The sequence below is a fragment of the Piliocolobus tephrosceles genome, chromosome 21 (assembly GCF_002776525.5).
Source record: "Piliocolobus tephrosceles isolate RC106 chromosome 21, ASM277652v3, whole genome shotgun sequence".
Taxonomy (NCBI): domain Eukaryota; kingdom Metazoa; phylum Chordata; class Mammalia; order Primates; family Cercopithecidae; genus Piliocolobus; species Piliocolobus tephrosceles.
Genome location: NC_045454.1, coordinates 42,153,526 through 42,178,082, shown reverse-complemented (window position 1 = coordinate 42,178,082; position 24,557 = coordinate 42,153,526). Strand labels below are relative to the sequence as shown.

The following is a 24,557-nucleotide window of genomic DNA, read 5'->3' as shown; positions in this document are numbered from 1 at the left end:
AGGCCAATCGCGTGCGGCGCGAGTGATTTGGGCGCAGCCCTGGGGCCGGGGCGGGAGGTCGTTTGGGTCGGGTGTAGCCTGAGAACCGGATGAGGCGGCGACCGTGAGGCCGAGCCGGGAGCGGGCGTCTTGCCGAGGCCCGGGCGGGCGGGGAGCAACGGCTACAGACGCCGCGGGGCCAGGTCGTTGAGGGTCGGCGGCGGCGGGGAGCGCAGGGCGCTCGGGCCGGGGGCCGCCGGCGCCATGGGCAACCGCGGGATGGAAGAGCTGATCCCGCTGGTCAACAAGCTGCAGGACGCCTTCAGCTCCATCGGCCAGAGCTGCCACCTGGACCTGCCGCAGATCGCTGTGGTGGGCGGCCAGAGCGCCGGCAAGAGCTCGGTGCTGGAGAACTTCGTGGGCCGGTGAGCAGGAGCGGCAGGGATCGCGGGCGGGCGGCGGCCTAGGGCGCAGAGGGCGGACCGGGAATGGCGCTCCGTGCGCCGCCGGCGTAAATGCGGCGCTTGCGTGCCGGCGGCGGGGAACCGGACGGGCTCGGGGGGGGTGGGGCGGGCCCTGTGGGACGCCTTGGGCAGAGAACTCTCTGCAGGGGCTCGGGAGCGGGCCTGGGCCCCAGGGGCGGCGTTATGGGCTGGGGGGCCGTAGGACCGGAGGTGTGCTGGAATCCTGCGGTCCATCTGGTCCTAGCTTTCGTGGGTGAACTCTGCCGTCTGGTTGCCTGTGGGTCTGGGGTAGATCCCTCTTCTGCTCTTTCGGGCTGTTTATCAGAGGTGAAACCGGCCATCTAGATATCTATTGGGGCGACCCCTGCGGTCTGGCTGGCTTGTTCTTGTATCTGGAGCTGCCCCCGCCATCTGGTTGGCTGTCTCTCTGTCCTAGGCAAGCCTCCCTGCCACAACCATTTGGTTGTCCATCTGTCCAGTCCCACCTGGCAGCCCCCTGCTGTCTAGCCAGCTGTAAAGGGTGACCTCTGCTGTCTGGTCGCCCATCCGTGCCCCTCACAGACTTTAACACTGAGCAGTTCCTCTGTTGGGTGACACCAGCTGGCCTCCACTGTCTGACTGGCTAGCTGACTCCTAGGGGACCCTGCTTGATTCTCTCAGGCTGACTCTTATAGCTTAGTCCCTCCCTAGCCCTGGCTCCTCTCTTCCGTGTGAGTTCTTCTGACTGGCCGTCTCCTATTCTGCGCATGACTACGCCTGAGCGTCTGACCCAGCGCCTCTGGAAGTGGGTGGCAGGAGGGTAGAGGGGAGAATAGAGCTGAAGGATGAGGTTTGAACCCTACTTCCCCTCTCAGCTGGAAGGAGGACCCTGGGGGTACCTTACTTCAGGATTCCTTTCAGGGTGCTGGAACACAGGGGCCCGCCTCCCAGCTACAGCCTGCCAATTGGGGGCCCTCCTTTGGAGCCTGGGAAGGGGCTTCTTGCATGACCAGGCCTCAGTGGCTAGCCCTGGGATGTAGCCTTCTCTGGACAGCCCTGAGAAGCCGCGGTGTGCCCATCTGTCCAGTGGGCAGACTCCACTCTCTGGGCTGTTTCCAGGATTCAGGAAGCAAGTGAATGAGAACAGCCCGTGCAGCCACCTCTCCCTCCCACCAACCCCTCTTGCCTTCCTTGTCTCCCAGATGGGCAGCCACTTCTCCATTCCAGGAACTACTCATTTGTAGTGGTGTGGCTGCCAAATGATAACATCCTCCTCCTGTCATTATTGTCATTGTTACTGTTTTTATCCGTGTCAAGGGATAATGTTTTTCTTGATTCAACTTCTTGAATCCCAAGTAAGGAGTGGGGTGGAGGCTGTGTTATCATCCCCACCTTAGCTGAGCTGGGAGGCTTAGAAAGGACTGTGTTCACCCAAGGCCACCAGGCTGGCGTAAAGCCTTGTGTCTGCTATCCCAGAGCCTTGGGGCTTTCCTCCCAGCAGCACGAATTTCCTCCTTTGCTACCTTGTCTCTGGTGCATTGCCTTCTGTCTACCACAGTGTTTGCAAAGCTCTGTCTCTTTCACATGCCTTGTGACCTTGCACAGGTTGTCTTGGCTTCTCTAAGTCTTGGTTGACACTCCTAAACAAATTTTTTTTTTTTTTTTTTTTTGAGACAGAGTCTCGCTCTGTCATCTAGTCTGGAGTGCAGTGGTGCAATCTTGGCTCACTGCAACTTCTGCCTCCCGGGTTCAGGCGATTCTCCTGCCTCAGCCTCCCGAGTAGCTGGGATTACAGGCGTCCACTACCATGCCCAACTAATTTTTGTATTTTTAGTCGAGAGGGGGTTTCACCATGTTGGCCAGGCTGGTCTCGAACTCCTTACCTCAAGTGATCCTCCCGCCTTGGCCTCCCAAAGTGCTGGGATTACAGGCGTGAGCCACCAAGTCGGGCCCCAGTAGTTCAAGACCAGCCTGGGTAACATGACAACCATTCTACAAAAAATAAAAAAAGTAGCCAGGTAGGGTAGTAGTCCCACACCTGTAGTCTGAGCAACTCACGAGGCTGGCCTTGGGAGGATTGCTTGAGCCCAGGATGTCCAGACTGCAGTGAGCTGTGATCGCACTGTTACTCTCCAGCCGGGGTGACAGAACCAGATCCTGTTTCAAAAAAAAGAAAAGAAAAGAAAGTGCTTACCTAATGCAGTGCCTGGCACATAGTAGGTCTACATGGATAGGGCTGTTGTTTATCTGGCTGGTTCCTTTGCTATCAGTGACAAAAGCTAACCAGGATGAAAGTGCTTTCATGTTACACACTTAAGCCTTATGAGGACGGCATAAAAAAGGCTTCTTTTTGGGTATGAGGGGCTCAAACAAGGCTTACTTTTTTTTTTTTTTTCTGGTAAGAGATAGGGTCCTTTGGGAGGCCGAGACGGGCGGATCACGAGGTCAGGAGATCGAGACCATCCTGGCTAATACGGTGAAACCTCGTCTCTACTAAAAAATACAAAAAATAACTAGCCGGGCGAGGTGGGGGCGCCTGTAGTCCCAGCTACTCTGGAGGCTGAGGCAGGAGAATGGCGTAAACCCGGGCGGAGGAGCTTGCAGTGAGCTGAGATCCGGCCACTGCACTCCAGCCTGGGTGACAGAGCGAGACTCCAGCTCAAAAAAAAAAAAAAAAAAAAAAGATAGGGTCTCTCTTTGTTGCCGAGATTGGAGTGGAGGGGTGCAGTCCTAGCTCACTGCAGCCTCGAACTCCTGGGCTCAAGTGATCCTCCTGCCTCTGCCTCTAAAAGCACTAGGGTTACAGGTGTGAGCCATTGCGCCAAGCCTGGATTTTCTTTTTTTTTTTTTTTTTTTGAAGGGGTCTCGCGCTGTCTCGCCCGCTGTGGTGTGCAGTGGCCGGATCGCAGCTCACTGCAAGCTCCGCCTCCCGGGTTTACGCCATTCTCCCACCTCAGCCTCCCGAGTAGCTGGGACTACAGGTGCCCGCCACCTCTCCCGGCTAGTTTTTTTTTGTATTTTTTAGTAGAGACGGGGTTTCACCGTGTTAGCCAGGATGGTCTCGATCTCCTGACCTCGTGATCCACCCGTCTCGGCCTCCCAAAGTGCTGGGATTACAGGCTTGAGCCACCGCGCCCGGCCTCAAGCCTGGATTTTCTAAGGCTGTGGTCCGAGTGGGAACAGCCCAGTTAGTTCAGCCCTGTAGCTGGAGGTCCAGATCACTGGCTCTGGGGGCCAAGGCCTGCCTGCTGGGTCTTTTGTTTTACCTGCGTAGCTTTTGTTTTTAATAAAATTTTCCAATGTTAGATTTCTAGTCAATATCTGGATTTCTTGTGGTGCTAAGACACTCAGATCTGTAGAGTTTAGAGTTGTAGTACACAGGCTGTGGGCCTAAGGCCTGGTTCCACCACGTTTGGCTGCGCAACTCGGCCACGTGGATTTGGTGTTCTGGGCCTCAGATTCCTTTTCCGTATGCTGAGGGTGGTAACTGGTACCCTGGGGCCTGGATGGGTGATGCGTGTCGAGGGCATGGGTCTTATAGGCGTGGTTGCTGTTGTTGTAATCAGTATTACCTGGCCTTGCTGAGCCTTTGACCTTTGTGGCATTAATGATTTCGATTTCAGAAGCAGCAGTCACTGTCCTATAAGACTAAGAGTGGCCACTCCAGCTGCCACAGTCCCCACTACTCCCTAGCACTTACCCAGGTCTAGTTCATATTTGCTTGGAGCCTCCTGACCCTAAAACCTTTGAGTTTGAGACCCCTGGCTTGTCTGCCCTGCACCAGCAGATAGAACTTTGACCCTAAGGAGAAAGGAGGGCATCCTCCCCCCCCCCTTTTTTTTTTTTTTTTGAGACGGAGTCTTGCTCTGTCCCCCAGACTGGAGTGCAGTGGTGTGATCTCAGTTTACTGCAAGCTCCGCCTCCTGGATTTACGCCATTCTCCTGCCTCAGCCTCCCAAGTAGCTGGGACTACAGGTGCCCGCCACCTCGCCCGGCTAGTTTTTTTGTATTTTTTTTTTTTTTTTAGTAGAGACGGGGTTTCACTGTGTTAGCCGGGATGGTCTCAATCTCCTGACCTCGTGATCTGCCTGTCTCAGCCTCCCAAAGTGCTGGGATTACAGGCTTGAGGCACTGCGCCCTGCCGCATCCTCCCTCTTGACCCTTGTCATTTAGCCTCAGGGGCTGGCCAGGAGGAAGGCCTTAGGCATTCCCCCACCCGAGCCTCGCGAGTAGCTGGGACTACAGTCACGAGCCACCACACCTGAGCCAGAGAAGGGCAGGAAGAGGCCCAGGCCTGGGGATGGGCCTGGTCCTGTGAGGTTTACCTCTACGAGCCTCAGTTTCCTCAGCTAGGAAATGGGGCTGCTGACAGATCTGATTGATCTGTTTCAACTCATAGGGCAGGTAAAGTCACCTGGTGCCAGTCATTGCATACCTGTGAAACCTTGGGCAGGGGACTCAGTTCCTCCACTTTATTTTTAGTTTTTGAGATAGGGTCTTACACCATCGCCCAGGCTCGAGTGCAGTGGCACGATCTCTGCTCACTGCAGCCTTGACCTCCCAGGCTCAAGCGATTCTCCTACCTCTCAGCCTCCTAAGTAGCTGGGACTACAGGCATGTGCCACCATGCTTGGCTAATTTTTCATTTTTTGTAGATACAGGGCCTTGCTGTGTTGCCCAGGCTGGTCTTGACCTCCTGGCCTCAAAATGAGCCTCCTGCATCAGTCTCCCAAGGTACTGGCATTACAGATATCAGCCACTGCGCCCAGTCTCCCCTTTGTTAAAATACAAGTTATAATAGCACTTCTTTCCCTTTCTTTCTTTTATTTATTTATTTTTTGAGACAGAGTCTGGCTTTGTCGCCCAGGCTAGAGTGCAGTGGTGCGATCTCAGCTCACTGCAATCTCGCCTCCTGAGTTCAAGCGATTCTCCTGCCTCAGCCTCCTGAGTAGCTGGGACTACAGTCACGAGCCACCACACCTAGCTAATTTTTTTTTTTTTTTTTTTGAGATGGAGTTTCACTCTTGTTGCCCAGGCTGAAGTGCAATGGCGCGATCTTGGCTCACTGCAACCTCCCCTCCCAGTTTCAAGCCATTCTCCTGCCTCAGCCTCCTGAGTAGCTGCGATTACAGGCATGCACCACCACACCCGACTAATTTTGTATTTTTAGTACAGGTGGGGTTTTTCCATGTTGGTCAGGCTGGTCTCAAACTCCCGACCTCAGGTGATCTGCCTGCCTTGGTCTGCCAAAGTCCTGGGATTATAGGCGTGAGCCACCGTGCCCTACTAATTTTTGTTTTTGTTTTTGTTTTTTTTTTTTGAGACCGAGTCTTGCTCTGTTGCCCAGGCTGGAGTGCAGTGGCATGATTTTGGCTCACTGCAAGCTCTGCCTCCTGGGTTCGTGCCATTCTCCTGCCTCAGGCTCCCGAGTGTCTGGGACTACCTCGTGGTGGCAGGTGCCACCACGCCCAGCTAATTTTTTGTATTTTTTGTAGAGATGGAGTTTCACCGTGTTAGCCAGGATGGTCTCGATCTCCTGACCACGTGATCTGCCCGCCTCGGCCTCCTAAAGTGCTGGGATTACAGGCGTGAGCCACCGCGCCTGGCCAATTTTTGTATTTTTGATAGGGGTGGGGTTTCCCCATGTTCGCCAGGCTGGTCCGAAACTCCTGACCTCAAGTGATCTTCCTGCCTTGGCCTCCCAAGGTGTTGGGACTACAGGTGTTAAGCCACAGCGCCCAGCTCCCTCTTCTTTAAAATACGAGTTATAATAGCACTCCTTTCCCTTTCTTGAATAGGGATTAAGTGAGACAGTTTGGAGTGCTTGGCATAGAAGAAGGAAGTGCTTAAAACATTAGGTGTTGTTTCTTCATTGAAAAATGTTTCCTGGGCCGGGTGCAGTGGCTCACGCCTGTAATCCCAGCACTTTGGGAGGCCGAGGCAGGCGAATCACCTGAGGTCAGGAGTTCGAGACTAGCCTGACCAACATGGAGAAACTCTGTCTCTACTAAAAATACAAAAAAATTAGCCAGGTGTAGTGGTGTATGCCTGTAATCCCAGCTACTCAGGAGGCTGAGGTAGGAGAATCACTTGAACCTGGGAGGCGGAGGTTGTAGTGAGCCGATGTTGTGCCATTGCACTTCAGCCTGGGCAACAAGAGTGACACTCTGACTCAAAAAAAAAAAAAGAAAAATGTTTCCTGAGCACTTTCGCTGTGTGCCTGGGGACATGGCCCTGAGCACGTTACCAGAACTCCTGCCCTGGAGAAGCTGGCCTTTCAGCAGGAAGCAGATAAAGGAGAAACATGGGCTGCTCTGTGGCTGAGGTCCATAATCTCAGCTCTTTGGGATCCAGGCGGGAGGGTCACTTGAGCCCAGTCGTTGGAGACCAGCCTGGGCAACGTAGTAAGACCCCGTCTCTCCAAAAAATAAAAAACATTAGCTGGGCATGGTGACACCTGTAGTTCCAGCTACTCAGAAGGCCGAGGCCAGAGGATGGCTTGAGCCTGGGATTTAAAGGCTAAAGTGAGCTCTGATCAAGCTACTGCCTTCCAGCCTGGGCAAAAGAATGAGACCTCGTCTCAAAAAAAAAAAAAAAAAAAAAAATTGCTGGGCGTGGTGGCTCACGCCTGTAATCCCAGCACTTTGGGAGGCTGAGGCGGGCGGATGACAAGGTCAGAAGATCGAGACCATCCTGGCTAACATGGTGAAACCCCGTCTCTACTAAAAATACAAACAAAAAATTAGCCGGGTGTGGTGGCGGGCACCTGTAGTCCCAGCTACTCGGGAGGCTGAGGCAGGAGAATGGAATGAACCCGGGAGGCGGAGCTTGCAGTGAGCTGAGATCCGGCCACTGCACTCCAGCCTGGGAGACACAGCTAGACTCCGTCTCAAAAAAAAAAAAGGAGAAACATGGTTGAAGGTGGTAAGTATGATGAAAAAAAGGATCAGGGAGCAGGATGAGGGAGATCACAGTTGGAGGGGGTACATTTTATTTTATTTTATTTTATTTTATTATTATTTTTGAGACAGAGTCTTGCTGTGTCTCTCAGGCTGGAGTGCAGTGGTGCAGTCTCGGCTCACTGCAAGCTCTGCCTCCCGGGTTCACGCCATTCTCCTGCCTCAGCCTCCTGAGTAGCTGGGACTACAGGCACCCGCTACCATGCCCAGCTAATGTTTTTGTATTTTTAGTAGAGACGGGGTTTCACCGTGTTAGCCAGGATGGTCTCCATCTCCTGACCTCGTGATCCACCCGCCTCGGCCTCCCAAAATGTTGGGATACAGGTGTGAGCCACCGTGCCCTGCTGAAAAATATTTTTGTAATTAGTAGGGTGTGGTGGCTCACGCCTGTGGTCCCAGCTACTCAGGAGACTCAGGTGAGAGGATCACTTGAGCCCAGGAGTTGGAGGCTGCAGTGAGCCGTGATTATGCCACTGTACTCCAGTCTGGGGGACACAGCAAGAGAAAAGAAACCTACAACTGTCATCAGAGTCCTGATCCCAGATGAAAGGAGACAAGAGCCAACCAGCGAGATCACAAATGCTGCCTGTTTCACAATAATTTGCTATGTGATTCTCAGTCCACTTCCAGGAGGCAGAGACCACCATGTTCCCATTTTCCACATGCGGAAACTGAGGCCCAGAGAAGTGAGGTCACTCTTGGTGTGTGGCAGCACCAAGCCTTGCATATTCCCAAAGATGCCACTGGACTGTACCAATTCCAGCAGGCCCAGCACTGCAGACCACCCTGAGCGAGCCTTGCATGGTCCTTTTTTCTTTTTTCTTTTTTGAGACAGAGTCTCACTCTGTCCCCCAGGCTGGAGTGCAATGGCGTGATCTCTGCTTACCGCAAACTCCGCCTCCTGGGTTCAAGTGATTCTCCTGCCTCAGCCTCCCAAGTAGCTGGGACTAAAGGCATTGCGCCACCACACCCGGCTAATTTTTGTTTTTTTAGTAGAGATAGGGATTCACTATGTTGGCCATGCTGGTCTCCAACTCCCAGCCTTGTGGTCTGCCTGCCTCAGCCTCCCAAAATGCTGGGATTACAGGTGTGAGCCATGTGTGGCCTTTTCAAGAAGCAATTTGTCTTTACCCAAAAGGAAAGTCACTGGAAACAGAAGATGTCATTTCCAGGGGACTCTAAACTAATAAGATCCGTTAAAGCGACAAATCAGCCCAAGGACCACATCACGTGCCCCTCCATCTGTCAGGGACAGGAGCCAACGGGCATCCGATGTGCACGGGTGCGGCACCCACTGAGGCACAGGCAGTGTCCCCGCGGCTCGTCCACATCTCCCTGGAGGGACACATCACCAAAGGCCAAATAAAAACGCAGCTGGAGACGCCAGCATCCCCGGCACGGCTGCTGCTTATTAAAAGAAAAATGGCACGGGGTGCCTACATGCCTTTGGAGTCTGCTCACTGAGAAAATTGAGTTAAAGCTGGAAATCAAAGGAGAGAGCCCTCAGCTTGACCAGGTCCTGAGGGACAGTAGCAGCGCCACTAGCTTTCCTTCCCTCTGCTCAGACAGCCTCCCTTGCCTGCAGTGTTCCTAGAGTCCTGGTTCCACCCTAATACCTCCCAGATCTCATCTCCCTCCACTGGCCTGCTAAACTGGCCTCCAGGCATCCACCCACATCCGGACCTTTGCACTGGATTCTCTTCCCTAGTCTCCAGGGGTTGCTTCGTTGCCTCCTTCAAGGCTCTGCTCAAATGTCACCAATTTCCCTATTTAAAATGTACCCCCTCTGGCCGGGCACAGTGGCTCACGCCTGTAATCCCAGCACTTTGGGAGGCAGAGGCGGGCGGATCACGAAGTCAGGAGATCGAGACCATCCTGGCCAACATGGTGGAACCCTGTCACTACTAAAAATCCAAAAATTAGCCGGGTGTGGTGGCACTCACCTGTAGTCCCAGCTGCTCGGGAGGCTGAGGCAGGAGAATCGCTTGAACCCAGGAGGCGGAGGTTGCAGTGAGCCGAAATCGCGCCCCTGCATCCAACTTGGAGATAGAGTGAGACTCTATCTCAAAAAAAAAAAAAAATTTGTTTTTGTTTTTGTTTTGCAGAGACAGGGTCTTAATTTGTTGCTCAATCTGGTGTCAAACTACTGGACCCAAGCAATCCTCCTGCCTTGTCCTCCCAAAGTGGTGGGATTACAGGTGTGAGCCACCGAACCTGGCCTTAGTTTCTTTTTCCTTAAAGAGAAGGAGCTCATCATTACTCTGTTGATATAAATGGAGCGCCTATCAGTGCAGGCAGTGTTTTAGCTCTGGGGATACAGCCAGGACCAGGACACGCAGGCACGCCCTGTTCCCAGATCCTGAAATATCGACCAGAGGTTGTTCCTGGTTCCTTTCTTAGTGGGAATCATGGCTGCAAACAAATAATTGGCTGTGAGAGTTATTTACACCCGTTTTATGTATGGTGGTGAGAAATTGGGAGAAAAATGCCCAGCATCGGATGACTTGAGGTCAGGAGTCCGAGACCAGCCTGGCCAACATGGTGAAACTTCATCTCTACTAAGAATACAAAAATTAGCCGGGCGTGGTGGTAGGCACCTGTAATCCCAGCTATTCGGGAGGCTGAGGCAGGAGAATTGCTTGAACCTGGGGGACGGACGTTGTGGTGAGCCGAGATTGCACCGCTGCACTCCAGCCTGGGCAACAGAGCGAGACTGTCTCAAAAAAAGCGCAGTGATAGAGGATTTGGCCAGATAAGCTTGTCCAGACAACCGACTATCAACTCGCTACTCAGGGGGATCTAGAAGAATCTTCAGTGACCCAGAAAGCTGCACAAGACCTGTTAGGTACCAGATGAAATGGGCTGTGGGATCCTGTCTTGTTTAAAACAACTGTTTGTATTTGCTCAGTGAAAAGACCAGAAAGACATACTCTGCCGTAACCCCACATGTGAATTGTCTCCCCATGTGATTCTTGGTCTGTTTTTGCTGGTTTGGGGATTAGGTTTATAATCAGGAAGACAGATTTCTCCAAAGCTTCGCTCTAGGCTGTCTAAGTGCTTTCTCAGAGCTACTTATTGAGGGATAACGGCCCTTGATAGGTTCATAACATTGAAATCCCCTGGTAATAACCTGGATTGTTTCTGGTTCAGGACGGAAGATGGCCTTGGGGACAGTTCTAGATTTAGAGAGGAGGTTTTCTTTTCTTTTTTTTTCCTTTCTCTTTTCTTTTCTTTTCCTTTCAAGACCGGGTCTCACTCTGTTGCCCAGGCTGAAATACAGTGGCTTGATCATAGCTCACAGCAACCTCAACTTCCCGGGCTCAAGTGATCTTCCCACTTCAACCTCCCAAGTAGCTGGGACCACAGGTGTGTGCCACTGCCCCCAGCTAATGTTAATAAATTTTTTGTAGAGGTGGGGTCTCCTTATTTTTTGCCCAGGCTAGTCTCAAACCCCTGGGCTCAAGTGATTCTCCTGCCTCAACTTCCCAAAGTGCTGGGATTACAGGCATGAGCCATGGCGCCTGGCCTAGATTAGATTTAGAATTTTCAGAGTTGGCTTAGAGGGTAGAGACTGGCCTTTGAATGGAACCCTGTCTCGCTCTCTTTCTCTCTCAGCATTTGTATTTGGCTCAGAGCCACATCTGGCAAACTTCTGCCCGATTTGAATGAAAATGCTGAAATTATAGGCTCCTCGACGGCTGAAAAAAAGTGAGAACATCATGTAAACCGTAATTTACTGGGGTTGCCAACTACATGCTGTAATTAAGCCCTTATTGTGTTAAAGCTTTGGAAAAATCCAAGCCAATAATGAGATATTTATAGGGCATTAGCTACAATCGGAATAAAGGGAAAATGTGGTCCTGCGTCTGGAGCAGGACGGCAAAGAGAGGAAAGACGCCTGTTTCCGGGTGCATTTTGGGTTTCTGTGAATGTTGGTAACTAGGTCCCTGCTGGGTGGTGGGAAATTTTCCCCTGTGGCATCACCCGTAGCTTGAACCAGGAGCTGGATGACTGTTTCAGTTTCATCTGCTGCTGGACGTTTAAGAGCCAATGTTTATGGAGAGTCACCGTGTGCTACACGTGCACAATCTGACCAGTGTCCTCTCTGCCCAGGGGTGGCAGCTGCTGCTCTTAGCATCCCTGCTTTATAGGTAGAGAAACTGAGGCCAGAGAGGGAGCCTGGCCTGAAGTCACACAGTGGGGAGGACACAGGAGCTGGAAATTGAACTGGATGTGGGTCCTCTAGAGCCAAACATCTGGGGGCCTCAGGGGTGGGAAGGTGTGGGCCTGGCTCTTGAGAGCAGGGCTGAATGGGGGACACTATGGCATTTGTGTCTGAGGCTGGGCCGAGATTACAGACGGAGCGAGCAACTTGTGGCTTTGGGGATGCATCGAGGTTGTTGGTTGTGTGTCCAACCGGCGTGTTGTAAGCAGCAACCACTCTACACCAGTTGATGGGGAACCAACAGGGACTGGTACGGACAGGACAGGTGAACAGTTAAATGAGCAAGAACATTCTGGGGCAGGCGCAGGGGCTCACGCCTATAATCCCAGCACTTTGGGAGGCCAAGGCGGGCAGATCACTTGAAGCCAGGAGTCTGAGGCCAGCCTGGCCAGCATGGCGAAACCCCATCTCTACCAAAAATACAAAAATTAGCTGAGCAGGGTGGTACATGTCTGTTGTCCCAGCTACTTAGCAGGCTGAGGTGGGAGGATCTCCTGAGCCCAGGAATTCACGGTTACATTGAGCTATGATTGCATCACCGCGCTCCAGCCTGGGTAACAGCAAGACCCGGTGTCAAAAAAAAAAAAAAAAAAAAGGCTGTACGTGGTGGCTCACACCTGTAATCCTAACACTTTGGGAGGCTGAGGTGGGAGTTTGAGACCAGCCTGGCCAACATGACGAAACCCCGTCTCTACTAAAAATACAAAAAATTAGCCGAGCGTGGTGGCGGGCACCTGTAATGCCAGCTACTCAGGAGGCTGAGGTAGGAGAATCTCTTGAACCCGGGAGGCAGAGGTTGCAGTGAGACGAGATCACGCCACTGCCCTCTAGCCTGGGCAACAAGAACGAAGCTCTATCTCAAAAGAAACAAAAACAAAAATATTCTGAAGAGTGAGAAGTGGTTTGCCCTGTACCGCGTTGGGTGGGGCAATGACTGTAGGGGGCGGCTTCACGTGGGGCTTGTTGGGATGGGCGTCCTGCAGTGGAATAGCCCCGCCAGGACTTGGGGGAACAGCATCAAAGGCCAGGGAAACAGCAGGTGCAGAGGCCCGACCAGCTGAGTGCCCACTGCAGACTGCAAAGGATCAGTAGGCACCTGAGAGTTAGGACACTGCCCGTGGAATGCCGACTTTTCTAAATTTGAATTACACAAGTAGAGCGTGGAGACGGTGTTCTTGGGAAAAGGGAAACGATTACAGGTGAGGAAGAGCACACTGCCCAGCCCATCCCTTCCTCCAGCTCCACCTGGGAGTACCACTGTCACTTCAGGGTATATCTAGCCAGACCTCTGGTGTTTCTTTACTTAGGTACATGCTGGTACCTATAGAGAATACGTGGCACTATTATGGGTGGTTCTTTTTTTTTTTTTTTGAAACAGATCTTACTCTGTCACCCAGGCTGGAGTACGATGGCACAGTCATAGCTCACTGCCTCGGCATCCTGGGCTCAAGCCATCCTCCTACCTCAGCCTCCTGAGTACCTGGGACGGCAACCACATGCCACCATGCCCAACTAATGTTTATAATATTTTGTACAGATGGGGTTTCTTTATGTTGCCAAGGCTGGTCTCAAACTCCTGGGCTCATGCGATCCTTTCACGTTAGCCCCCCAAAGTGCTAGGATTGCAGACATGAGCTACTTCACCCAGCCATGTGCATATATTTGTTGAATGAAAGTAGCTAAAGACCGGAGATGGTGACTTACACCTGTAATCCCAGCACTATGGGAGGCTGAGGCAACATGGCTTGAGCTCAGGAGTTTGAACCAGCCTGGGCAACATGATGAGACCTCGTCTCTACCAAAAATACAAAAATTAGCGGGCGTGGTGGTGCATGCCTGTACTCCCAGCTACTCAGAAGGCCCTGGTACGAGGATCGCTTGAGCTGAGGTAGCGGTGGAAGTTGCAGTGAGCCCAGATTGCACCATTGTACTCCAGCGTGGGTGACAGAGCAAGACCTTGTCTCAAAAAAAAAAAAAAAAAAAAAGCTAAAAACCAGAATTGAGTGAATTTCAATGCACAGTCACGGAAGGGGCTAGGCAGAGGACAGCTCTGGGTCTTGGTTTTGGAGACTCACAGCCTGCGTGGGGGTGCCGGGACCCTGAAGCAAGGACATCTTCCTTTGGAGGAGGGTGGCAAGTGGAGATTTGCTCCATCTGTACAAAGAGTAATAACGGTAATAGGCTGAGACCCTGAGGCTGGGCAGCGTGGGTGTCTCTCTGGGTTGGCTTTGAGGGCTGTAAGGTGGGGCCAGCAGCGTCCCTTCCAGGGCGTAAGGCCCTGTATGGCAACCCGTGGGGTGCCCCCTCTGACTTTTGCTTCCTGCCTGGCTGCTCAGTGGCCCTGGCAGGGGCAAGCACCACTGCTCTTTCTGCTCCTTTGGATAAATCTGAACCCACTCCCATTGCAGACATATGGGGCAGTAGACAAGAGGCCAGCAGCGCTGTCCCAGGCCCTGGTGACACCTCCACACCCAGACGAAGGAGGAGCAGGCTACTTGGAGCCTGCCCTGTGACACACTTTCGCAGTGATGAGAGCCTTTTAGGGCTGCGATCCTGGCGGGCCAGTCAAGCGGGCAGGAGCAGCCCCAGCCAGGGTGACCCCGCCTGCCCGGTGATACGCCCTGGCACAACCAGGCCAGCCCTGGGGGAAGCCCCCAGGGCGGATCAGGGAGGGACACAGCTGTCCTGGCTATGAGACCTCTGTCTTTTGTATGGATACACAGGGTCCTTCTAGAGAGTCACAGCCTCCACCCCCGGGAGGCCTCCCAGCTGGCTGCGCAGCCAGGATCCTGCAGCCACCAGGACACTGCCTTTCCAGGTTGTTCTTTTCTTTTTTTCTTTTTTTTCTTTTTTCTGAGACGGAGTCTCTCTGTGTTGCCCAGGCTGGAGTGCAATGGTATGATCTCAGCTCACTGCAACCTCCACCTCCCGGGTTCAGGCGATTCTTCTGCCTCAGCCTCCTGAGTAGCTGGGATTACTCATGACCATGCCTGGCTAATTTTTTGTATTTTTAGTAGAGACGGGGTTTCACAATGTTAGCCAGGCTGGTCTCAAACTCCTGACCTCAGGTAATCCACCTGCCTCGGCCTCCCAAAATGCTGGGATTACAGGCGTGAGCCACCGTGCCTGGCCCCCAGGTTGTTCTTTTCTACATCAACATCAGGGGACAGTGACTGAGACAGGCCACAAGCCACTGGCTCAGCTTGAGGAAGACTTCCTGTGGTTTGGGTTGATGTAGCTCTCTGTCTTGCAACACTGAGTTCCCCGTCGTCTGGGCGGAAGCCAGTCAGACGGAAGCCCAGCTTCTGCAGTGCCTGCCCTGGTGGCTTGACACAGGGTGCTGGGAAGCTTAGGGCAGGCTGCTTTCTGAGGTGGGAAGGCCCCACCTGGAATGTGTTCCCAGCACTGGGTGAAAATTGATGCACAGCCTTGTTTTTTTTTTTTGAGACAGAGTTTCACTCTTGTTGCCCAGGCTGGAATGCAGTGGTGCGATCTTGGCTCACTGCAACCTCTGTCTCCTGGGTTCAAGCAGTTCTCCTGCCTCAACCTCCCGAGTAGCTAGGATTACAGGTGCGTACCACCACGTCTGGCTAATTTTTTGTCTTTTTAGTAGAGACGGGTTTTCGCCATAGCCAGGCTGGTCTTGAACTCCTGACCTCAGGTGATCCACCCCCCTTGGCCTCCCAGAGTGCTGGGATTATAGGCATGAGCCACCACACCCGGCCTGCACCAGCTTGATTTTTAAACTCTTTTCTGTTAAAGGAGTTATTCAACTGTTTACTCGTTGTAAAAAAACAAAACAAAACAAAACAGTTCACCCTGTGTAGAGTAAGGTGCACAGAGTAAGGCTGTCCTTTGCATAGGAACAACCTCTAGCAGTGTGTGGCTCTTGCCAGATTTTTTTTTTTTTTTTTTAATATTTCTAGGTGTGACTACCCCCTACTCATCCAACCAGTGAGCCTGTAAGTCTAGCAACAAAATACTCCCGCTCCACAGTCCAAAGTCTCAACAGAATGTGACTGTCTTGCACCAAGTTCCTGCTGTATTTAGTGCCTCCAAGGGTGTTTGGCTTTTGTTTTCTGTTTTTTGTTTTTTTTTTTTTGAGACCGAGTCTTGCTCTTGTCCTCCAAGCTGGAGTGCAGTGGCGCGATCTCAGCTCACTGCAACCTTGCCTCCTGGGTTCAAGTGATTCTCCTGCCTCAGCCTCCCGAGTAGCTGCGATTACAGGCATCTACACCATGCCTAGCTAATTTTTTTTATTTTTAGTAGAGATGGGGTCTCACCATGTTGGCCAGGCTAGTCTTGAACTCCTGACCTTGAGAGATTCGCCTGCCTTGGCCTCCCCAAGTGCTGGGATTACCGGCGTGAGCCACCATGCCTGGGCTGTTTTATTTTTAATAAACTTTTTATTTTGGAATAATTTTTTTTTTTTTGGAAACGGGGTCCCACTCTCTCACCCAGGTTGGAGTGCAGTGGTGTGATGTCGGCTCACTGCAACCTCCCCATCCCAGGCTCAAACGATCCTCCCACCACAGCCTCCCAAGTAGCTGGGACCACAGGTGTGCACCACAATGGCCAGCTAATTTTTTGTATTTTCGGTAGAGATAGGGTTTCGCTATGTTGCCCAGTTGGTCTTGAACTCCTGAGCTCAGGTAATCTGCCTGCCTCAGCCTCTCAACGTGCTGGGATTGTAAGCACGAGCCACAATGCCCTGCCTAGAAGTAATTTTAGATTTAGAGAAGATAAATAAGTTTCAAATTTACAGAGAGTACAAAGATAATACAGAGAGCTCCTGCACATCCTTCATCAGCGTCCTCTAATTTTACATTTCTTACAACCAAGAAATTAACCTAGCTACTCAGGAGGCTGAGGCAGGGGGATTGCTTGAGTCCAGGAGTTAAAGCTCAGCCTGGGCAACATAACTTCTTCTCTAAAAATAAATGAATGAAGCCGGACATGGTGGCTCATGCGTGTAATCCCAGCACTCTGGGAGGCCAAGGCAGGTGGATCACCTGAGGTCAAGAGTTCAAGACCAGCCTGGCCAACATAGCGAAATCCCATCTCTACTCAAAATACAAAAAATTAGCCAGGTGTGGTGGCATGTGCCTGTAGTCCCAGCTATTTGGGAGGCTGAGGCAGGAGAATTGCTTAAACCCGGGAGGTGGAGGCTGCAGTGGGCTGAGATCATGCCACTCTACTTCAGCCTGGACAACAAAACAGGACTCCATCTTAAAAAAAAAAAAAAAGAACAAATGAAATTAACCTTGGTATACTACAATTAAGTGAGGCCTGGCCAGATGTGGTGGCTGACACCTGTAATCCCAGCACTTTGGGAGGCCAAGGTGGGCAGATGACTTGAGGCCAGGAGTTTGGGACCAGCCTAGCCAACAAATCAAAACCCCATATCTACAAAAAATTGTCTGAGTGTGGTCATATACACCTGTAGTCCCAGTCACTCGGGAGGCTGAGGTAGGAGAGTTGCTTGAATCTGAGAGGCCGAGGTTGCAGTGAGCCGAGATCAAGCCACTGCACTCCAGCTTGGGTGACAAAGTGGGACTCTGTCTCAAAAAAAGAAAAAAAAGAAAGTGAGGGCAGGTACAGTGGCTTACACCTGTAGTCCCAGCACTTTGGGAGGCTGGATTGCTTGAGCCCAGGAGTTTTAGACCAGCCTGGGCAATATGGTGAGACTTCATGTGTCAAAAAAAAAATTGCTTGGCCTAGTGGTGCTCGCCTGGAGTCCCAGCTCCTCTGGAGGCTGAGGCAGGAGGATCACTTGAGCCCTCGAGGTCGAGTCTGCAGTGAGTGATGGCTGTGCCATTGCACACCAGCCTGGGCAACGGAGCCAGACCCTGTCTCAAACAAACAAACAAACAAACAAAAATACAACAAAGCAAAAAACCCAAAGCCAGAATATATAGATTTCTTCAATTTTTCTCATATGAGACTAATTTTTAAAAATATTTTTTATTGAGATGGGGGTCTTGCTCTCTGGAAGTATACATAGTGAGAAATTTTATTTTTCAAAGAAAATGGGCTGGGCGCAGTGGCTCACACCTGTAATCCCAGCACTTTAGGAAGCCGAGGCTGGCGGATCACAAGGTCAGGAGATTGAGACCACGGTGAAACCCCGTCTCTACTAAAAATACAAAAAATTAGCCGGGCGCGGTGGCAGGCACCTATAGTCCCAGCTACTCAGGAGGCTGAGGCAGGAGAATGGCGTAAACACGGGAGGCGGAACTTGCAGTGAGCCAAGATCGCGCCACTGCACTCCAGCCTGGGCAAGAACCTAGACTCCATTTCAAAAACAACAACAACAAAAACAAACAAACAAACAAAAAAAAAACAAAGAAAATGACCCCTTTTCCTGTCTTAGGACCTGACATTGTATTTAGTTGTCAGATCTCCTTAAGCCTTTTTCTGGTCTGGGAAGCAACTCAGCCGACTTCCTTGTTTTTTATGACTTCAGTAGGTCATGGAATGTCCCTCAGTGAGGGCTTATCTGATGTTTCCTTATGATTAGCCTGGGGTTGTGAGTTTTGGGGAAGAAGGTCATTGGTGAGGTGCCCCTCTCTTCTGTGAATCTTATCAGGAGTATATGATACCAAGACTGATAAATGATTGACAGTGATAACTGGTGATGCTGACCTTGATCTCTTGGCTGAGGTAGGCTTGCTAGGGTTCCCCACTGGACCGTTACTAGTTTTCTTCTTTTCATACTCTATCCTTTGGGGTCATGGATAATTTTATTTTTATTTTTATTTTTTGATAATAAAATCAAAAAACAGAGCGAGGTAATCTCGCTCTGTCATCTAGGCTGTGGTGCAGTAGTGTGATCTTGGCTCACTGCAACCTCCACCTTCTGGGTTCAAGCAATTCTCCTGCCTCAGCTTCCTGAGCAGCTAAGACTACAAGCGCCCACTACCACGCCCGGCTAATTGTTTTTCTTTTTTAGGAGATGGGGTCTCGCGGTGTTGCTCAGGCTAGTCTCAAACTCCTGGGCTCATGTAATAATCCTCTTGCCTCTGGCTGCCAAAGTGCTGGGATTACAGGCATGAACCACTGTGTCTGGCCTTTTCTGGCACTATTGAAAAGACCATCCTTTCTCCCTAAAGTTGCTTTTGTCTGGAATTAGTTGGCCCTATTTGTGTGGGTCCATCCTGAACTGTCTATTCTCTGACGTTGATGTATGGCTCTGTCCTTTGGCCAAAACCACATTTCTTTCTTCTTTTTTTAAATAGAGATGGGGGCTGGGCACAGTGGCTCGCGCCTATAATCCTAACACTTTGGGATGTGGAGGCAGGTGGATCGCTTGAAGTCAGGAGTTTGAAACCAGCCTGGCCAACACGGGGAAACTCCATCTCTACTAAAAATACAAAAAAATTTAGCCAGGCATGGTGGCGGGTGCCTGTAATACCAGCTACTTGGGAGGCTGAGGCAGGAGAATCACTTGAACCCGGGAGGTGGAGGTTGCAGTGAGCCAAGATCATGCTGTTGCACTCTAGCCTGGGTGACAGTGTGAGACTCTGTCTCAAAAAAAAAAAAAGAAAAAAAAGAAAAAGAAAAAGAAAAAGAAAATAGAGATGGGGTGTCACAATGTTGCCTAGGCTGGTTTCAAACTCCTGGGCTTGTGATGCTCCTGCCTCAGCCTTCCACAGTGCTAGCATTAGAGGCGTGAGCCACCACACCCACTCATTTCTTTATTGCTGGAGCTTTATAGTAAGACTTGAAATCAGGCCATGTGAGTCCTCTTTGTTCTTGTTTCTCAAAATTGTTTGGTCTAGTCTAGTTCCTTTGCCTCCACATATATATTTTAGAATCAGCTTGTTGATTTCATAGAAAAGATCATTGTGTATCAGTACGTGAAAAGCTGCCGTATTAGTTCTTTTTTTTTTTTAGACAAAGTCCCTCTCTGGCACCCAGGCTGGTATGTAAGTGGTATTGGGATTACAGGCATGAGCCACTGCGCCCGGCTGGTATTAGTTTTTATAACTGTGTATTATTCCATCCACTGTCGCTACTCCCCCAGGACCTGCACAGTTTCTGCCTCCTCAGTCTTGCACCTTTAACCTTGTCCTCACCCCTAGGCTGTTCTCCCTACAGTGGGCAGAGGGACCCTGTTAAGAATATCCTTCCTAGCTGGGCGCCAAAGCTTATGCTGTAATCCCAGCACTTTGGCAGGCTGAGGTGGAAGGATCCCTTGAGCCCAGGAGTATCAGACCAGCCTGGGCAACATAGCGAGATCCCCGCCTCTACAAAACATTTAAAAATTAGCCAGGCACAGCCGGGCGCAGTGGCTCACGCCTGTAATCCCAGCACTTTGGGAGACCGAGGTGGGTGGATCACAAGGTCAGGAGTTTGAGACTCACCAACATGGTGAAACCCCGTCTCTACTAATAATACAAAAAATTAGCTGGCGTGGTGGCGCACGCCTGTAATCCCAGCCACTCAGGAGGCTGAGGCAGGAGAATCGCTGGAACCCAGGAGGCAGAGGTTGCAGTGAGCCAAAATCACGCCACTGCACTCTATCCTGGGTGACAGAATGAGACTCTTGTCTCAAAAAAAAAAAAAAAAAAAATTTGGGCCAGGCATGGTGGTGCATACTTATAGTCCCAGCTACTCAGGAGGCTGAGGTGGGAGGATTGCTTGAGCCTAGGAATTCGAGGCTGGAGTGAGCTGTGATCCTGTCACTGCACTCCAGCCTGGGAGACAGAGGGAGACCCTATATCCTTCCTCTACTTGGAATTCTCCCTGGCCCTCAGTTCCCTCAGGGTAAAAATGAAGTCTCCCTGAGGCTCCATGATGTTCTCAAGCAGGTGAGGCGCTGTCCCACCTCAGGGCCTTTTCACATGCTGCTTCCACTGCCTGCACTGCCCTTCCCCCCAGATAACCCTATGGCTCATTTTATCAGCACTCTAAGGCCTCTGCTTAAAAGCCTCCTTCTCAAAAGGCTCTCCCCCTGGCCACTCTGCTCAAACGCCCCACCCTGTTCTCTCTGTCCCCTTCCCCTGCTTAATTTTTCTTGGAACCACTTGTCATTCCTGTCATTGTTCCACCTATTTGTTTGGTTTCTTGTTTTCTTTTTTTGAACTGGAGTCTTGCTGTGTCTCCCAGGCTGGAGTGGAGTGGCGATCTCGGCTCACTGCAACCTCCGCTTCCCGGGTTCAAGCGATTCTCCTGTCTCAGCCTCCCAAGTAGCTGGGATTACAGGTGCACATCAACATGACCATATATTTTTGTATTTTTAGTAGAGACGAGGTTTCACTATGTTGGCCAGGATGATCTCGAACTCTTGACCTCAGGTGATCTGCCAGCCTTGGCCTCCCAAAGTGCTGGGATTACAGGCATGAGCCACCATGCCCAGCCTATTTGTTTGATTTCTTGTTCTGTCTCCCCTGACTAGAAGGGGAGTGCCTGATGGTAGGGCTGTGCCCTTGGCTGTAGCCCAGTCGCTGGCACAGTGCCTGGCATGGGATAGGTGATCGGGACCCCCATCTCCCTCTCTGGATGCACTCATTGATGTACTTGTCAATCACTGAGCAGGACTCACTCAGCAGTGTCTGCTGAGCCTGCTCTGTGCCAGGCTCTGACCTGAGCTGCCACCCATCTGGAGTCAAACAGGCCCGGTTGCCACCAAGAGGAGTTAGGCCCAGCAGAGGAGACAAGCATTAGTCTCACACAACAGAAAGAAGTAGGCCGGACACAGTGGCTCATGCCTGTAATCCCAGCACTTTGGGAGGCCGAGGTGGGTGGATCACCTGAGGTTGGGAGGTGGAGGTTGCATCGAGCCAAGATCATGCCACTGTACTCCAGCTTGGGTGACAGAGTGAGACTCCATCTCAAAATAAATAAATAAATAAATAGGAAGTGGAGACTTTCATTAAGATCAGGATCAGAGGGCACGAGGTGGCAGGGCATGGTGGCTCACACCCGTAGTCCCAGCACTTTGGGAGGCTGAGGTGGGAGGATTGCCTGAGCCCAGGAATTTGATACCAGCCTGGGCAATACAGTGAGACCTCATATTGACAAAAACAGACAAAACAAAACCAAGAAACCAGGGGAGGCAGGGCTACAGGAGGCCGGAATGAGGACTGGCCACAGTTGGAGGCCGGGCCCTTCCTGGGGATGCCAGCAGTTTAAGAAGGACCTGGCCCGGTGTGGTGGCTCACGCCTGTGACCCCAGCACTTTGGGAGGCTGAAGCGGGTGGATCACCTGAGGTCAGGAGTTCAAGACCATCCTGGCCAACATGGCAAAACCCCATCTCTACTAAAAATACAAAAAAAGTTAGCTGGGCATGGTGGTGGGTGCCTGTAATCCCAGCTACTTGGGAGGCGGAGGCAGGAGAATTGATTGAACCCAGGAGGCAGAGGTTGCTGTGAGCTGAGATCACCCCATTGCACTCCAGCCTGGGCAACAAGAGCAAAACTCCATCGCGGGGGGGGAAAAAAAAGGCTGGGCGCAGTGGCTCATGCCTGTAATCCTAGCACTTTGGGAGGCTGAGGCAGGCGGATCAAGGTCAAGAGATCAAGACCATCCTGGCTAACACAGTGAAACCTCGTCTCCACTAAAAATACAAAAAATTAGTCAGGCGTGCTGGCGGGCACCTGTAGTCCCAGTTACTCAGGAGGCTGAGGCAGGAGAATGGCGTGAACCTGCGAGGCGGAGCTGGCAGTGAGTGAGCTGAGATCGCACCACTGCACTCCAGCCTGGGAGACAGAGCAAGACTCCGTCTCAAAAAAAAAAGAAGGACCTGTTCCCTTGTTCTTCCATGGGGACATGGGGAGCTCCTATACTGTTTTATTTTCCTGAAATATTTTTACTGAAATATAATTCACATACCATAATACCTAATCCTTTTGAAATATACTATTCAGTGGATTTTAGTATATTCACAGTTGTGTAACCAGCACCACTGTCGGATTTCAGAGCACTTTCATTTCCCCTAAACCCATACCTGTGAAGCAGTTCCTCCCAGCTCCTGGAAGCCGCTAATGTCCTTTTTGTCTGTGCATTTGCCAATTTTGGATATTTCCTAGAAATGGAATCTGACAGTACATGGCCTTTTGTGTGTGGCTTTGTTTATTTAGCATGATGTTTTCAAGATTCATCCATGCTGGCTGGTTGCAGTGGCTCACGCCTGTCATCCCAGCACTTTGGGAGGCTGAGGCAGGCAGATCCCTTGAGGCCAGGCGTTGGAGACCAGCCTGCCCAACATAGTGAAACCTCTTCTCTACTAAAAATACAAAAATTAGCTGGGTGTGGTGGCTCATGCCTGTAATCCCAGCTGCCCTGGGTGGCTGAGGCACGAGAATCTCTTGAACCTGGGAGGCAAGGTTGCAGTGAGCTGAGATCACTCCACTGCACTCCAGCCTGGGCAACAGAATGAGACTCTCTCAAAAAAAAAAAAAAAAAAAAAAAAAAAAATCACCAATGAAGCCACCTGGGCCTGGGCTTTTCTTTGTGGGATGTTTTTTGAATACTAATTGAATTTCTTGTACGTCAATTGAGATTTTCTATGTGTTCTTGAGTCAGTTTCAGTAATTTGGGTCTTTCTAGGAATTTGTCCATTTCAGCTAGGGTGTATTTAATTTGTTTGAATAGTATTCCCTTATCATCTTTGTTATTTCTGTAAGGTTGGTAATGATGTCCCCTCTTGATTCCTGATTTTCGTAATTTGAGTCTTCTCTCTTTTTCTCCTGGTTAGTCTAGCTAAAGGTGTGTCAGTCACACCTGGTTGATCTAGTCAAAAAGCAAATTGTGGTGGTGGTAACTTTCTCTCTCCAGTTTTTTAGTCTCTATTTCTTCTCTAAGTATTTCCTTCTTTCCTCTTTGGATTTGGTTTACCCTCCTTTTCCAAGGTTCTTGAAGTGGAAGATTGTTGAAATCTGAAAGTATTTGAAATCTCTTTTTTTTTTTTGAGACGGACTCTAGCTCTGCCGCCCAGGCTGCAGAGCAGTGGCGCAATCTCGGCTCACTGCAAGCTCCGCCTCCCGGTTTCACGCCATTCTCCTGCCTCGGCCTCCGGAGTAGCTGGGACTACAGGCCCGCACCACCACGCCGGGCTAATGTTTTGTATTTTCAGTAGAGATGGGGTTTCACCGTGTTAGTGAGGATGGTCTCGATTTACTGACCTCGTGATCCACCCGCCTCGGCCTCCCAAAGTGCTGGGATTACAGGCGTGAGCCACCACGCCCGGCCTGAAATCTCTTTTTTTTGAGACAGAGGCTTGCTCTGTGACCCAGGCTGGAGTGCAGTGGCGCAATCTCGGCTCACTGCAAGCTCCGCCTCCCGGGTTCACGCCATTCTCCTGCCTCCGCCTCCTCAGTAGGTGGGACTACAGGCGCCCGCCACCACGCAGGCTGATTTTTTTTGTATTTTTGGTAGAGACGGGGTTTCACCGTGTTAGCCAGGATGGTCTTGATATCCTGACCTTGTGATCCGCCCTCGTCAGCCTCCCAAAATGCTGGGATTACAGGCGTGATCCACCGTGCTTGGCTCTTTTTTTGTTTTTGAGATGGAGTCTTGCTCTTGTTGCCCAGGCTGGAGTGCAATGGCGTGATCTCGGCTCACTGCAACCTCCACCTCCCAGGTTTAAGCGATCCTCCTGTCTCAGCCTCCTGAGTACCTGGGGTTACAGGGGCGCACCACCATGCCTGGCTAATTCTATGTATTTGTGAATTTCTCAAAATGTCTTTCTTGTATTCATTTCTAACTTCGTTTCACTGTGGTTGGAGAAACTACTTTGCATGATATCAATCTCTTTTAAAATTATTGAGTCATGTTTTATGGCTTGGCCTCGAATATGGTCTATCCTGGAGAATGTTCCATGTGCACATGATAAGAATGTGTATTTTACTCTTGGGTGGAGTGTTCTGTACACATCTGTCAGGTCTCGTTAGTTTCATATTTTCTATTTCCTTGTTATCTTTTTTTTTTTTTTTTTTTTTTTTTTG

General features: G+C 51.0%; 1 protein-coding gene across 5 annotated transcripts in view; it reads left to right on the top strand.

The window, feature by feature from the left end:
• Positions 1 to 24,557, top strand: part of DNM2 (dynamin 2) — a 111,818-nt gene continuing 87,261 nt past the window's right edge. For all 5 annotated transcript variants that reach the window (XM_023194201.2, XM_023194200.2, XM_023194196.2 and 2 more), the window contains exon 1: positions 1 to 404. In XM_023194201.2, coding sequence (XP_023049969.1) covers positions 244 to 404 — 161 coding nt within the window. In that variant the 5' untranslated portion in view covers positions 1 to 243. The remainder of the gene's footprint in view (positions 405 to 24,557) is intronic.